Here is a 13876-nt window from a genome sequence, read left to right as displayed (position 1 = left end):
AATATTGAATGTGGAGTGGTGTACTGTATAGCTGATATTTACAAGGTTTGGTATTGTTTTGTTTGCTGTATGTTTCTCAATTTAATTCAAACATTTCTGATCTTCACAAACACACACACAAGGCAAATAAGTTGTAGGACCAGAACATTTACATTATGGTATTTTAAATAATATAAATATAAAAGTAGTGTAGTGTATTGTTTAGTGAGATCAGAAACGATGCCGGATGGGTTTTGTGTCACTCCTCAACTCCTCTGGAAATGAGACAAGTGACATTTTGTCATTCTAATAACTCTTGCAATCAGTGTGTAAGAGGTCGAGTAGTTGAGCTGCATAGATGATCTGGACTGGTATAAAAATTAGAGGATGTATTTTTATTTATTTATTTTTTTTACATTTTGTTTTTTTTTAATGTTATTTCATGGCCTACAAGTACCCTAGTACAAAACTAGACCCAATGATCCGTTCCTACAAGACTCACTTTAGGAAGGAATCTAGCTTTTTCTCTATGTTCTCAAAAGAGTCCACTCCCATGTAGTCAGCTTGGCCCTGTTCCCACTTCTGTTTGCGCTCCTGAGACGACACCGGAGGTGGAGGGGGATGATGGGATATGTGCATCTGAGCCACATCAACGTTAATATCACTCTAAGGGGGAAAAAGAAAATCAAAAAAAAAAAAAAAAAAAAAAATTTATCTACATGTATTTACATTATTTTATTAATAGTACAGTACATGAAGAGTGTCAACTGATGGAAAGTCATTCCACGAGTCTGAAGAGAATCGTACCAAACTCATTTCAAACAATAGTTGTCTCTCTGTAGGCATAATACAACATGTAACAACAAAACATGTTGCATATAAATTGATTCTGTTAAATGAAATTATGAACTAGGCCCAAAACCGCAGCAAGTCCATCTTTGAAGGGAGTTTACAGTTGATTATGCCTCTCAGCGTGGTTCCCAATCAGTGTGCATTTTTCCGTCCCTTTACCCAACTTGCTAAAATTATGAAGTCCCACCCTTAGATCTAGACTGCACAAGGTTAGAGCATAAAGAGGCTAAAAACATCCATCATGGGTTGAAAGCACCCCACTTACTGGGGCATGTCCACTTGCATTTCAGAGAGATAACTACTTGCATCACCTCACCTTCTCATATTTACCCAGGATAAACAGTCCAAAAGCACAGTTAAGTCACCTTGCCACTAGAGCCAAAACTAAACCAGTAAAGCTGTAGTCTTAATCATCAAGTCTTATTTAGAAGGGCTACTTTATCGCCCTTTATAACGGTCCCAGTAATACATGGCACTACTGATCAAAGAACTGAAACTCAATGGTTTTCACTCAGTAAATCAGATTTTAAAATGAGAATTAAAAATGTAACTAATAATTCAGAAATCAGATAACTTAATTTTTTAAGTCAACTTCATTTAAAGAGTTCAGTGTTAAGAGGAAAACCAAAATTAGGCTCATTTAATTCACATTCTTGGTTTTAATAATCACATTTACCATTATTCGCCAAATTTCCAGGGACAAAATCCAGTCATTTCAAGAGAATCTAAAATTTTGCACTAGAGAAAATTCCCCACACAAATTTTAAGTCATGCAGATTCACTGCATTTACCAACAGAAAACTGCTTGGTTTGAGCACCTACTAAATACAATACAATTAATTCCCCAAAGGATAAAAACGCACAAAAATCTAAAAAAAAAAAAAAAAAAATAATACTTATTACTTGTCTAATCTGAGTCAGAATAAATTCTAACAGCAATACCAGCAAAAACTGCCTAAATGATCATTGTGCCACTCTTAGCAGTAGAGCAGAACCAGTGAAACTTGCTTACCTCTGTGCATCCGGAATGGAAGGGCTGGTCACCATATTCCTCCTTCATGAGGACCAATACTGAAGAAGAGAAAAGCTCCCACCATTGCAGCAAGAAGTTTGGGTGCATGTCAGATGCATCCTGTGACTGGCCCTTTAACGTTTTGCTTGTTGTGTCATAACTGTAATCCCACGGTTTGACTTTGCCAAGGAAATGAACCACCTTGGCATCACGGCCGTATCTAAGAGAAAAAGGAATGATCAGACTGCTGACGACAAAATAACAAGGTTTCAGAAATCCCAAACACTTGCCAACCGGAAGTGTATACTATAATCATATACAATACTGTTCAACACTGATAAAATCTGCGTCCTATAAACATCTAAAATTAGTAAATAAATTAGTCACTAAAGAAAATTCAGGATGTATCAGTTTGTAGCATACGGATTCAAACTGTACATATAAATTAGATCTAATGGGAGGGAACTTGACTAACCAGAGAACTGTATGCATTGCTCATGGAAAAAGATCATGTAACAAACTATTCAAAATGACATTTAGGCTCTGTGTAAAGACCCTAAAATAGCCCCACTATTTTTGGAGGGCAGTATGTATTTGGAGGAAGTTGATGTGCAAGGCCAGGAACAGAAAGGATTTCTGGTGCAGGATTTCTCTCTCGTTACGATGTTGCAATGTGACTGGGCTTTCACTTGACCTTGGCAACACTCACACAAACTACAAATACATAACATCTGCAAGAAAATCTAACATTCATACAAAAACTCAGACAAATGGAGATATCAATTCAAATCAAGAACCATAAGCCATGAACACCAACTTCCGAAATGAAGTTGTTGTGAAATCTCACTCACTGCTTGAATGCTGGGAGATAGGTGTAGATGGCAATGCTGCTGAGGTTGTAAATAAAGGGAAGGTGTTTTGAAATATCTGCCGTTGCCCAATCGCTGAAGTAGCTGTTGAGAACGCCCTGATCCCCACCTAATGAAAACAAAAACAAACTGAATGAGAAATAGCACAATACTTGAGTCAAGATGTGGTTTCAGGAGTGTCACTGTGATTTGAAAAGTATTCACAGAAAGTTCTAATATTCCTTAAATGGATGAAGCAATGAGCAGTGAAGCAAACTGAGGCTTTGAGGAGGGGTGACACGCATGTAAGATTGCTTCAGGAGTCACTTGCTTAACCGTTTGCATAACCTTGACACGTGCTTTCACAAAGGGAATGCAAGCAAAGAAAACTGACCTCAGTCTAGCTGACCTCAGATTATCAGCGAACATGCGAGTCATGTTACATATGAAATCACATGGTGACCTATACATGACAAGACTATGACTGAGAACATGTTAAAGGGATAGTTCAATCAAACATGAATATTCTGTCATCAATAATGCACTCCTAAAGTCGTTCTAAGACTTTTATCATTGAAATCCAAAATATAGATTTGTAATGAAAACTGATCTTTTAATGAATCCATATTAATCAGGCAGTTTAATTCCAAACCCTTCTGATACTTTATACGATGAACAGGTTTCATTTAGGCTCAACACTGCAGCTGGAATTGCTTGCCAGTTCAGTGCTGAGCAGGGTAAGGATCTGTCTCAGCAGGTTTAAGAGAAGCCAGACTAAAAAGTGATGAAGTTTCTCATCAGCAGAAAAAAAGTTTAATAAATCAAAAGGCTAGGCTCACCTTTGCAGAGGAGCATGTTGTGTGGAGAGAGGAGAACTGGTCCAAAATTCACTTTAGAGATGAGAGCAAGTTTTAATTTATTTGGGTCAAATGAAAAAACATTTAGTTTGGCATCAATCTGGGGAAAGACTGAAGCTCAAGTGGATAAAGTCGTCAGTGAAAGGTGGAGAAGGAAAGGTCATGGTTTTTTGGGGTGTTTTCTGCAGCAGGAGTTGGGCCTCTTATACAGCTACATGGCAGAGTGTTTATCAGAACCTCCTGCAGCAACATGCGCTTCCTTCCCTCCAAGCATCTCCCAATAAGCCTGCAATTTTCATGCCAGACAATGTTCCCATCTCACGGCAAAATGGGAAGTTTTGAGTGGAAGAAGAGTGGATTTAAACGATTGCACGATTCTGGATAAATTGAGAATCACTATTAAGTGATTCATTTGAATGAATTATTAAACATTTTAAAATACTGGATATGCATTTAAAATACATTTAATACAATTTTTTTTTTTATATATAAAAATTATGAAAAAGTTGTTTGAATGAATGCTCCAATGACTCACTCATAACTATTTCATTTGTTTCATTACTGGATGAATCCGTGTTTTTAAACGAATCTCTTGAATGAATGATTCAATGGCAACAACATCATTATGGTGAAACAATGCGATCCACACAAATGTTATTTGAAGTGCTAATTACTTTTGCTCTACCATAGACATCAGTGTTTATATCCAAACTATAAACTTTCATCTCAGTATTTCTGTGAGAATATGAATGACTGTAAAACAGAAATAATACTGTGTAATTAAAAGACTGAAGCGGTTTCTTACCTAAAGAACTGTCTGCTCTCAGTTCAAACGCAGATTTAAAATATTCCAATGAGACTTTTTCAAAGGTTGACACTGTCAGATTGTTGTCATTTAGAAATTACATTAAATAGAAATAAAGATCCCACCAGAGCAGTGTGAGAAACTAGAGATGTCCTGCAGCCACAGATGTGCTGAAGTCATTTAAAGCAGGGGCCTCTACACTTCCTACTAATTTCTGACATCTGTAACCCTCAAAAATATTAGTTGTAATCTTTTGTGCTACAGTGGTTACCGTTCTTAAATTTCGATCACTTTGTTTCAGTGCTATGCCTACAGCTAATATTCCTTCAGACCTTGAGCGAAGATTAAGTATTTATAGATCATTCTCTAATTTTGACCTCCACTGTAGAGCTCATTAAATATGGTAAAAGGAAACTCAAACACGCTTGCTTGGATTAAGCAGTCTGATTCATATTGATTACCATTACAATATCTTTATTAACTTTTTGAATCATTTGGTACTTTCAGTGGAGGGACAGAAATGTCTTTGGTTCAATTAAAAAAGTATCTTCATTTGTGCTTCAAAGATGAACAAAATCCTATGGGTTTAGAACAACATGAGGGTGAGTAAATGAGTGAACATGTCCCTAGTAGATAGGTGTGACATGGTGACTGGGACTAATCAATCACACTACAAGAACCCTCTGTATGTTGTGCTTTATATAAACAAAGATAACAAAACATGAGGCAATACAGTTTTTTTTTTTGTTTGTTTTTTTAACTCCGAGCGATACGAAGATGAAACAAATATAACTGCCTCCAAGACCTTCAAAACAAGAGGCCTACTGATAACTTCCGAGCCTCAATTCTTTAAGATCAGTTCTCGAACTAGAAGAGAAGTCCTTTTTAACAATAATTTGGGTTAGACATCAAAGCACAGAAATAACGAAGTGCCAAAAACAGTATCTCTTAAAACATAAGTTGTCATAAAAACAGACAAGGATTGAATTTACATGTATTCAAGTAAAAATAACTTGAATGAGAGTTCCTGTACAGTACAAGCAAAGCAATTTCACAAGGGTCTAGCAGGACTCTCATTTGAGAGGCTTGTGTTTACTTCATCCCACACAGAGCCCAGGAATAACTCCCTCAGGTGGCGTGGTGCACCCCCCAAAAAAAGAAAAATCACAGAGCCACCTTGTCTTCAGCCTACATGCCTGATAAAGAACTCACTCATGGCCTCTAGCAAGTTTACGCAACTCTTTCACAACCCAGGGTTTAAATATCTTATAGACGTGCTGGAGAAGAGGGACCATTTTTGTTAATGAATTCCAAAGTATATGGTTAAACTTATTTCCCAAACATTATTCAATGCAGTTATGCAATGCTAAAACACCCCTTACAGCTTCTCAAACAAATACAACACTAAAGAGTGTCACTTGCCATCAAAGCTGCCATTCTCTGAGCAGGTGGTGAGAAGCTTCTCATAAGTCTCGTTGGAGGGACGGAAGACGAACACACCAGAGTTGAAGCAATCAGGCCAGCCGGGATCTGGTGCGGCAGAGAGCTCCTCTCGATCAAATAACTCATCTATGTTAGACAAAACCTAGAGACGAGAGGGAAGGCCAATGAAAACCTCTCAAAGACACCATAAAAACATGGCTAACATTATAAGACAGCACTCACTAGAGTATCTGCATCCATAAACACACATTTGGAGTATTCTGTAAGAGTCCAGCAGTGAAGTTTGGTGAAGGTGACGCCCAGGTCAGGTCTCTTCATCATGGCCAAGTGTGCAGCATCCCCACTGTCCAGCACGTCCACCAGCCTGACGTCATCATAGACCTTACGAAGCACTGCTCTGTGATGTAGCACACAGAGCACAAAGTGAGACTGATTGATCTATAGATCACACTTCTGCAGTGTGGACAACAACAAATACCCTGTGTGACAACACACAAAGCAGATGAAAACCAAGCAGTGCTACAAATCACAGCAAGCACTCTACCTGGAGGGTTCAGAGACATGGGGGCCAATCAGGGCCACTAGTTTCCTCGATGTGTTGTGGTTCCTCAAGGACCTGCCAAGTACCATTGCTCCTTTGGCATAATTATCAGTTGTCGCAAGGGTGACAAAAGCCTGGTCTGTATTAACAAAACATAAAAACACACACCACCACCATCATCACTTACTGTATACATTCTCATTTATGTAATACACTGTACATGCAAAATGAAAATTTCCCCATCTTATTTTTAAATTTAAGAGTGGGTGTAATATTTTTTTTTTTTGGGAAATGTCTGACGCTAGAAGCTTTGCACATAGAAAAAGTGTATTATCCTGCTTGATGTTTATTGTTGTAGGTACTTTATTTGACACTAAACGCGGAAAATAATGTGCATAACTCTCAACTGTTGTTATTTTTTTTGTTTGTTTGTTTGCTATTTGCGTTTATTTAATAATAACTGATGAGTGCAATAGCACATGTTAGAGGGACTGATTACAATCCATCCGTACAAAAGAAAACGCGCTTTAAATACTGCACTAGCTGTGTGATAGACCGATATCATAGATCAGTGGTTGCCAACCCTGGTCCTGGAGGCACTGATGACCTGAATCAGGTGTGTTTGATTAAGGAGACATGCAAAACATGCAGTTTTGGGGTGCCTCCAGGATCAGGGTTGGGAACCACTGCCATGCATAGACTGATAGTCTGCACTGCCGCACTGAACTCAAGCGAGGTCGACGTGACAAACTAACGGCAGCGCTTCTCTTCCTGCATGACAGGCCAGTGAATGTACCGTTAATACTGCGCACCTAACAACTGCGTATGAGACGAGACTAGGCCCTTTACGCAATAGACCAAACGCTAAACATTACATATAACGTCAAATATTAAAGCACAACACAGTCTTGACAACGCTGAAATTAAATTTCAGCTCTGATATCCAGCAAATTCTGCTACCTCCGAGGCAGCGCGTGCTGTAGGCTGTATTCACGCTACTTGCTCAAACACAACTGGCGTTCACTTTATTTTACAAGCACAGGCGATATTTGACGGTTCATAACGTTGCCTACCTGCCATGGCTCACGTAACAGCCAGACCAAACCGGATACAAGGCCTCCGTGAGAAACGCTGGAGAGAAGCAGTACGTCGTCTGTCAGAGGATTTATACTAGTGACATGACTTTCATGGTCACATGACCCCTGACAACAGACACGCCCCCTCACTAACTACTGTCCACTTCAGAAGATTTCAGTTAAAAACACTGCGAAACATTACGAAACGAAACTCACATTTTCAGGTATGAGCTGAGATAGAATGAACTAGTTATCCATACGTTTAAAAATGTATTTCAAAGTAATAAAGGTTTTCAGTTCATGTCCAAATGCAGTTGGAAATTCCTCTTTTGTCTCATAGGAATAACAAGTGAATTATGTCATTTACTTTTTCATTTAATGCCATCTTGTGATAAAAAAAAAAAATGATAAAAAAATAATAATAATCCTTGCATGAGTCATTACGTTGAGGATACTCTAATAGATTTATTTTATGTTTTCCTGTTAAAAGACACCACTTTACATACATTTTCAGACTCAAGTACATTATATAGAACAGCATGTTGCAAAATACAGTTTTACCAACCAACCATTAGAGCCTGCTTGAAGTGCTAAATGACAACAGTGGTGTAAGAAAAACAAAACATTTATCAGAAGATAATTCATATCAAGACTAAACAGTGGTGACCATGATAGCACAGCATACAGTATGTGAAAACTACCATGTCTTGTTAGACTGTATGCCATAGTCTAATCCAGGGGCTTTCAAACTGGGGGCCAGGGACCCTCGGGGAGCCACAAGGGGAGAAAAAAATAAAAAATGTTCAATTAAATCAATTTAAATAAATACAATTACAGAACTTGACACTATGAGTGTTTCATTTTGCTTTCTAAAAGACTGGTCAAAAATCATGAGACTGTCATAGTGAATTAATAATCAAATAATAAACCCAATGCTGTCAATAATATAAATTACATGTGTGTAGAAAAAATGCAGTTTCTAAAAACTTATTGTTAATGTATAAAAATTGTTTAGTTATATATCAATTATAAATAGATAACCATGGATTGCCTTTTTTATCTCTCTCAGAAGGAGACCATCATATTTGGGGGTATGTTTGTAAACCCCTGGTCTAATCAGTGGAGCTATGAGACACAAAAAAATGTGTAGAATTATGAAGATTTCATTCATCACAATGGTGGAAAATACAGCATTTAAATCACACAAATGACACTTTAACAGCTTAGATGGGTGAAATACTAGAAATATTATACAAAGCATTTTTAGTATTTTCAGCATGATTTTGTCCTTTGGCGAGGAAGGTGAAAAGTTAACATCATATATAATGTTGTTGGATCAAATTTACACATACATACACAATAACCAAGAGTCATCTTCTGAATTGAATCAGTGAGAAGGAGATTCATTTACTATCTGGTTTCCTCATGTGGCTTGAGGTATTGAGGACATTTTATTGACGGAGAGGTGTAATGACTCCGTGGCTTGATATGAGAGAGAGCTCATCTTGATACTGAGGCTGGGGTGAGACGCCACAGAAGTCGAGGAACACCTCAAGAGCTTCAGCAAGTTCCTGCGAAAGTTCTTCCCGACAAAACCGTACAGGATTGGGTTCATACAGCTGTTGAAAAAGGCAATGCAAATGGTGAACGGCATTACGGTGTCAATGATCTCAATGACATCGCAGTTGGTAAACACTTTCAGCATACCAAGCATGTTCATGAAGTTGAAGATCTGATGTGGTGTCCAGCAAAGGAAAAACGACAGCACGGCGGCGGCCAGCATGCTCAACACCTCGTCCCCGTTCGATCTCGAATTCCTCTGAATGTCCCGTGCTTTGAGCAGAGACCGGCCAATCAGGCAGTAGCATGTGAGGATGATGGTGATGGGCAGAAGGAACCCAAGAACACTCTTCATCAGGCTGAGAGCTGCCAGCACATGGCGAAGATCTTCTTCGTCTAGGATGGCGCATACAGTGACATTGTTATGCTGGATAAAATGGGTCCCACGGATAACAGCTGTGGGAAGGCTTAAAAGGAAAGCCACTACCCAAACCAAGACGCACGTCACACGGGCGTACACCACCGTACGGCACCGGCGGGACTTGACGGGATGAACGATGGCCAGATACCGGTCAATAGCGAGAGCAGTGAGGAGAAAAATACTAGTATATAGATTAAGGAGGGCCATACCAGCAATGGCTTTACATAGGAAGTCTCCAAAGAGCCACTCATAGCCTGTTGCAGTGTATATGGCCCAAATGGGCAGGGTGAGGAGGAAGGTCAAGTCTGACACGGCCAAGTTCAAAACAAATATGTTTGCAACGGTCTTCAGCTTCAAACAGAAGTAGATGACAGCGACTACCAGGCTGTTGCCTACAATTCCAATGATAAAGTTGCAGCTGTAGACTACTGGGATGAACGTGAAGATGAAATCGTGGTGCCCGGTCATGTTACACGTGAGCTTGAGTCCCACGTTAGCTTCGGCTGTGATGTTGTCCATTTTGGAGATCTGCCAAACACACCCTCAGTTTCACAGCCTAAAAAGCTGCGTCGTTAAAGGAGCCCTATAAGAACAGAGTGGATACAGATGGTTAATATGGCAAAAAGTTTCATGCAATTTTTTCATAAGGTTTTTTTTGTTGTTGTTCCATTTGAAAGGTGCATTGCTTACAACAAACACTAGATGTCTCTCTGCTCATATTATCTGGGAGCTGGTTGATTTTGGATAACAGCAACTGGATTGACTGTAGGCCTTCTTCAACAGCTCCTTCCAGTTAGATTGAAAATTAGCTAAATCTGGTACAGTTCATTAAATGGAAATATTTATGTTAAATATTTTACATAGTCTCTAAATAAATCAATCAATAAATAAAATAAATTGGTGACATTTTACATTGGGTATCACAAACTAACGATGGACATTACTTCTACAGAAATTATCTTATACAGAATTTATTATCTTAGTTAATGTTAATTTATATTTATACTATAATCTGTTATAATTATTAACATGCGTGCGTTCATAATACAATAAAGATTTACAGGTATCAAATAATGACAGATGTAAAATACTGTAAAATAATTTTTATTGTTTGTTTATGATAACTACTGTGATAAATAATTTATAACTACTGTGATAAATAATGTTTATGTTTACTATGAATATTACTATACAATACTAGTATTACTATTTATGAACTGTTTAACACTCCTGTTTTTTTTTAATTCAGTAAAAAGTGACAAACTATATAAAATCTACAACATAGGTAAACAACAGAGATGAAGTAGATCGATAGATAGTCAGAAAGATGATAGATAGATAGATAGATTTTAAAATATTTCAATATACATAATGTGTATTAAACATGATATATACACTGTGAGAATTAAGTTTGGTCATCTTCTCAAGGCTCCCAAAACTGTACCATATTAGAATCACATCAGGCAGCTTCTCATGGGTGTAAAGGTCAAACAAGGTCAAGTTCTGCTATGAATTAAGTCTGCTATGAATTAAGTCGTTCCAATTTAGCAGACTTTAAGTATACCAGTTTAGTATACCAAAAGTACAATTGCAGGGTAATTTTATTAAGCACATCCATATGTAAATGTATTTCTAGTATACTTTAAATGAAATAAATGGATTTTAAACACATTTGAGTATATTTATTTTTCACTAGGGAAGACAAGCACGTATTATGTAAGCAGATGCAGGCGTGTTGCCAAGGGAGTCAACAACCAATAACAGACGACATTGCATTCCAAGGTTCACATCTTTTGTATATCACTCAATCTATTTTAATATGCTTATCAGACATCCGCTATTGCTCAGGAAGTGGTGGCTGATCAGAATAATGCAATTTGTCATACTGATAAGAGATTTTTGTTTTTGTTTGCATTTATTTTTATTTGGGTAGTCTAATAAAATCTTTGCACTCCCTACAAGGATGGATATGATCAGCCCTGAGCAGAGAAAAGTTTATGCATTCAAACTGTGACAGAGTAACAACAGCATAAAAGTCCTCTTACCTTGACATAGAATCTTAATGTGCTGAGCTGAACACATGAAACACACATGGGTTAAGTAGCTGGAGAGACACTGACAGACAACACACACACACACACACACACACACACACACACACACACACACACACACACTTGTAAACACTAGATGCTGCTTTACGGTAAAAAAAAAAAAAACATGCTATGACACATTTAGTGTGTTTTCTGAAGTTATGTGTCAGTATGATGAATTTACAAACAAGAATGTCTCATCTGAAATGTGTTCTTTGTTAACTCACAAGCTTAGTCATCTCTTTGGGCTATGATTAGGGTTTGATTAAATATTCTAATTTAAGGTAATAATTCAAAATATAATAAAGAAAAAACAAATAAACTAAACTGTATATAAATAATAGAAAATATACATATAAAAATGTATTTTTACCTTTAGTGAAGGTTATATCCAAGCTGCTCCATCAGTTCCAAAACTGGCTTTAAGAGATCTGTCCTGACTCTCGGTCATAACAGAGTGCCTGGTGCTTTTCCTCTACACCCCTCTTATACCTCTCTGATAGTCCTACAACTACGCCAGGGACCCACAGCAGGGGCTGCACCGCAGGGGCCGGATACGTCCATGGTCATGGGAGCAAAAAGTGGGGGTGAGAGAGAGACAGAAAGAGACCCTTGAGGGCAGAGACAGATTTTCCCATCATTTATTTGGTTACCTTTTTCTCTTAGACTTGAAAAACATGTTTGGTTCTTCTTTTTCCACATGCTTGTAAACAACATTTCTTCAATGGATTGTTCCGTAAAAAGCCTGCACATTAGCATAAAACACCTTACATGATTATCCTAGCTTCGAGCACATAACAAAAAAAGGTACAGGCTGGTAGTGCGACAGCATGGACATTTACATGATTTATTCTGATGGCTCTATATTAATGCATATCATCAAGGCGAGCCTGGTATTAAACCAGTAAAATGAATAGCAAAAGACAAACAAATGGCCTTGTGTGAATATTAAAGCAAGCACACAGTCAATAGCCAAATATTGCATTCAGCCACTTTCATAAAGCAGCAGGGAAATATGTTGGGCATTATGTTGATGTCCATGGTGAAGGATACAAAGCGAAGAAGAGTGATTTACTGATGTCACATGCTGCAGACAGACTCAAATAAGGTACAAAAATAAATTACATTTCAATGTATTTGTATAGCGCTTTTCACAATACTGTTCCAAAGCACTCATAAAGCCATGGACATTTTTCAGATAGTTTCCAAATGTGAGTTTAAAAAGGAATTTGACCTGAACTGACTGCTCTTAGTCTATCCCTCAATTTTTGTGGCCTCTGGGAACTCTAGTCCCTGGTGCCTGTTTTACTCCATAAATCCAACTCCTTCATTCTTGTAGTGTTCAGCTCATTCACTATCTCTTCCCTTAAACAATCTAGTGTTTTTTTTTTGTTTGTTTGTTTTTAGCACAAAAGGTCTTGTGCACAAAAAACTTGTGATGTCATGGCTAAAAGTGATTTAATTTAGAGAGAGTCCCTTTAAAATAAATGTGATCTGGTCATACCAATCTGTTCCACTTATAACACAGCTGTTTTGCACCAGAAATGTTCCTTTGCATTGGCATGGAAACATTTACAATTTAGCGCATCTGGAGACCTTTCCATTAATCTATGTATCTGGACAAAAATTAATACTAGAAGGAAGTAGAGGCAGCTCTAAGAGGGCAAAGACAGTATATTATTAAGAACACATACAGTAATATAGAATTTGATTTTGTCTGCAAAAAGACAATAATCTGGTCAGTTTTCCCACAAACAGACTGGCCAGAGACAGAGAGTGTGGCGCATAAGTCTTATAGTAAATGGATTATGTGTTGCTGCATCAATAGGAGGCTAATTCAATACACCCATGTGCTCAAAAGTTAATGTTGCCTTCAGGGAGCAATGTGGATGCTGATGTCTGCAGTTCCCTATATTTCAGGATATTTGTTCCACCTGTTTGTTTGGGTAAATGTTAAAGAGCACATCCATATTTTTAATCAAAATTGTATTAATATCAAATATTGGACTAAATGTACAATTATCTTGCTTATTACACAACTCCTCACCAAATAAATTGGCAAGAAATATATTTTCCTAACATTTCAGCTAAGAAAAACATTACAATGTACAAAACACAAAGACTGAGATGCACACAACTTGATTACATACCAGTAAATTTAACGCATGTGTTTTTCTTGTTGTTGTGTAAATCGCAATGGACAAAAATACCAGGGGAAAAACAGTAAGTTTGCGTGATGATATGGAAGTATTCACGTAGCCTACCATACTGTAGCTTTCCAGAGTCGAGTAGTAATGCCAAACAGGCTCTTCATTTGGTCATTTTACATGAAGTATTTAAAGTAAGCGAAAAGCAGGCTGAGACTGAATGCAAGAAAACATGGTGGTTT

The 13876-nt window shown here is 37.7% G+C and overlaps 2 protein-coding genes across 3 annotated transcripts; both read right to left on the bottom strand.

Moving 5' to 3' along the window:
* Nucleotides 1-385: 385 nt before the first annotated feature.
* On the bottom strand, nt 386-7567 carry LOC109055903 (glycogenin-1-like). The gene is made up of 7 exons (XM_019073087.2): nt 7411-7567; nt 6341-6476; nt 6019-6193; nt 5776-5938; nt 2695-2821; nt 1844-2063; nt 386-645 (listed from the first exon to the last, which is right to left on the bottom strand). Exons 1-7 carry the CDS (start codon nt 7415-7417, stop codon nt 478-480), a joined length of 996 nt encoding a protein of 331 aa, XP_018928632.1. The 5' UTR covers nt 7418-7567; the 3' UTR covers nt 386-477.
* A 336-nt stretch (nt 7568-7903) lies between these two features.
* Nucleotides 7904-11962, bottom strand: LOC109055900 (type-1B angiotensin II receptor-like). Of its 2 annotated transcripts, XM_019073076.2 has the most exons (4): nt 11861-11962; nt 11440-11509; nt 10085-10180; nt 7904-9977 (listed from the first exon to the last, which is right to left on the bottom strand). In XM_019073076.2, the coding sequence occupies exon 4, from the start codon at nt 9911-9913 to the stop codon at nt 8837-8839; it is 1077 nt and encodes a 358-aa protein (XP_018928621.1). In that variant the 5' UTR covers nt 9914-9977; nt 10085-10180; nt 11440-11509; nt 11861-11962; the 3' UTR covers nt 7904-8836. The 2 variants fall into 2 exon arrangements, with proteins under 2 accessions (XP_018928621.1, XP_018928623.1); XM_019073078.2 differs by lacking the exon at nt 10085-10180.
* Nucleotides 11963-13876: the final 1914 nt, after the last annotated feature.

This window comes from Cyprinus carpio, chromosome B2, assembly GCF_018340385.1.
Source record: "Cyprinus carpio isolate SPL01 chromosome B2, ASM1834038v1, whole genome shotgun sequence".
NCBI classification, from domain to species: Eukaryota; Metazoa; Chordata; class Actinopteri; order Cypriniformes; family Cyprinidae; genus Cyprinus; species Cyprinus carpio.
Note: the sequence above shows the minus strand (reverse complement) of the source record. Positions and strands in the feature narration are given on the sequence as shown.

Bases quoted from the DNA above. Each gene is read 5' to 3' on its own strand.
- LOC109055903 (XM_019073087.2), bottom strand. The intron at 6,194-6,340 runs GTAGAGTGCTTG...GCTACATCACAG, and splicing joins CATGTCTCTGAACCCTCCAG to AGCAGTGCTTCGTAAGGTCT. The intron at 2,822-5,775 runs GCAAGTGACACT...TGTTTTCATTAG, and splicing joins AGAGAATGGCAGCTTTGATG to GTGGGGATCAGGGCGTTCTC.
- LOC109055900 (XM_019073076.2), bottom strand. From the start codon at position 9,913: ATGGACAACATCACAGCCGAAGCTAACGTGGGACTCAAGCTCACGTGT.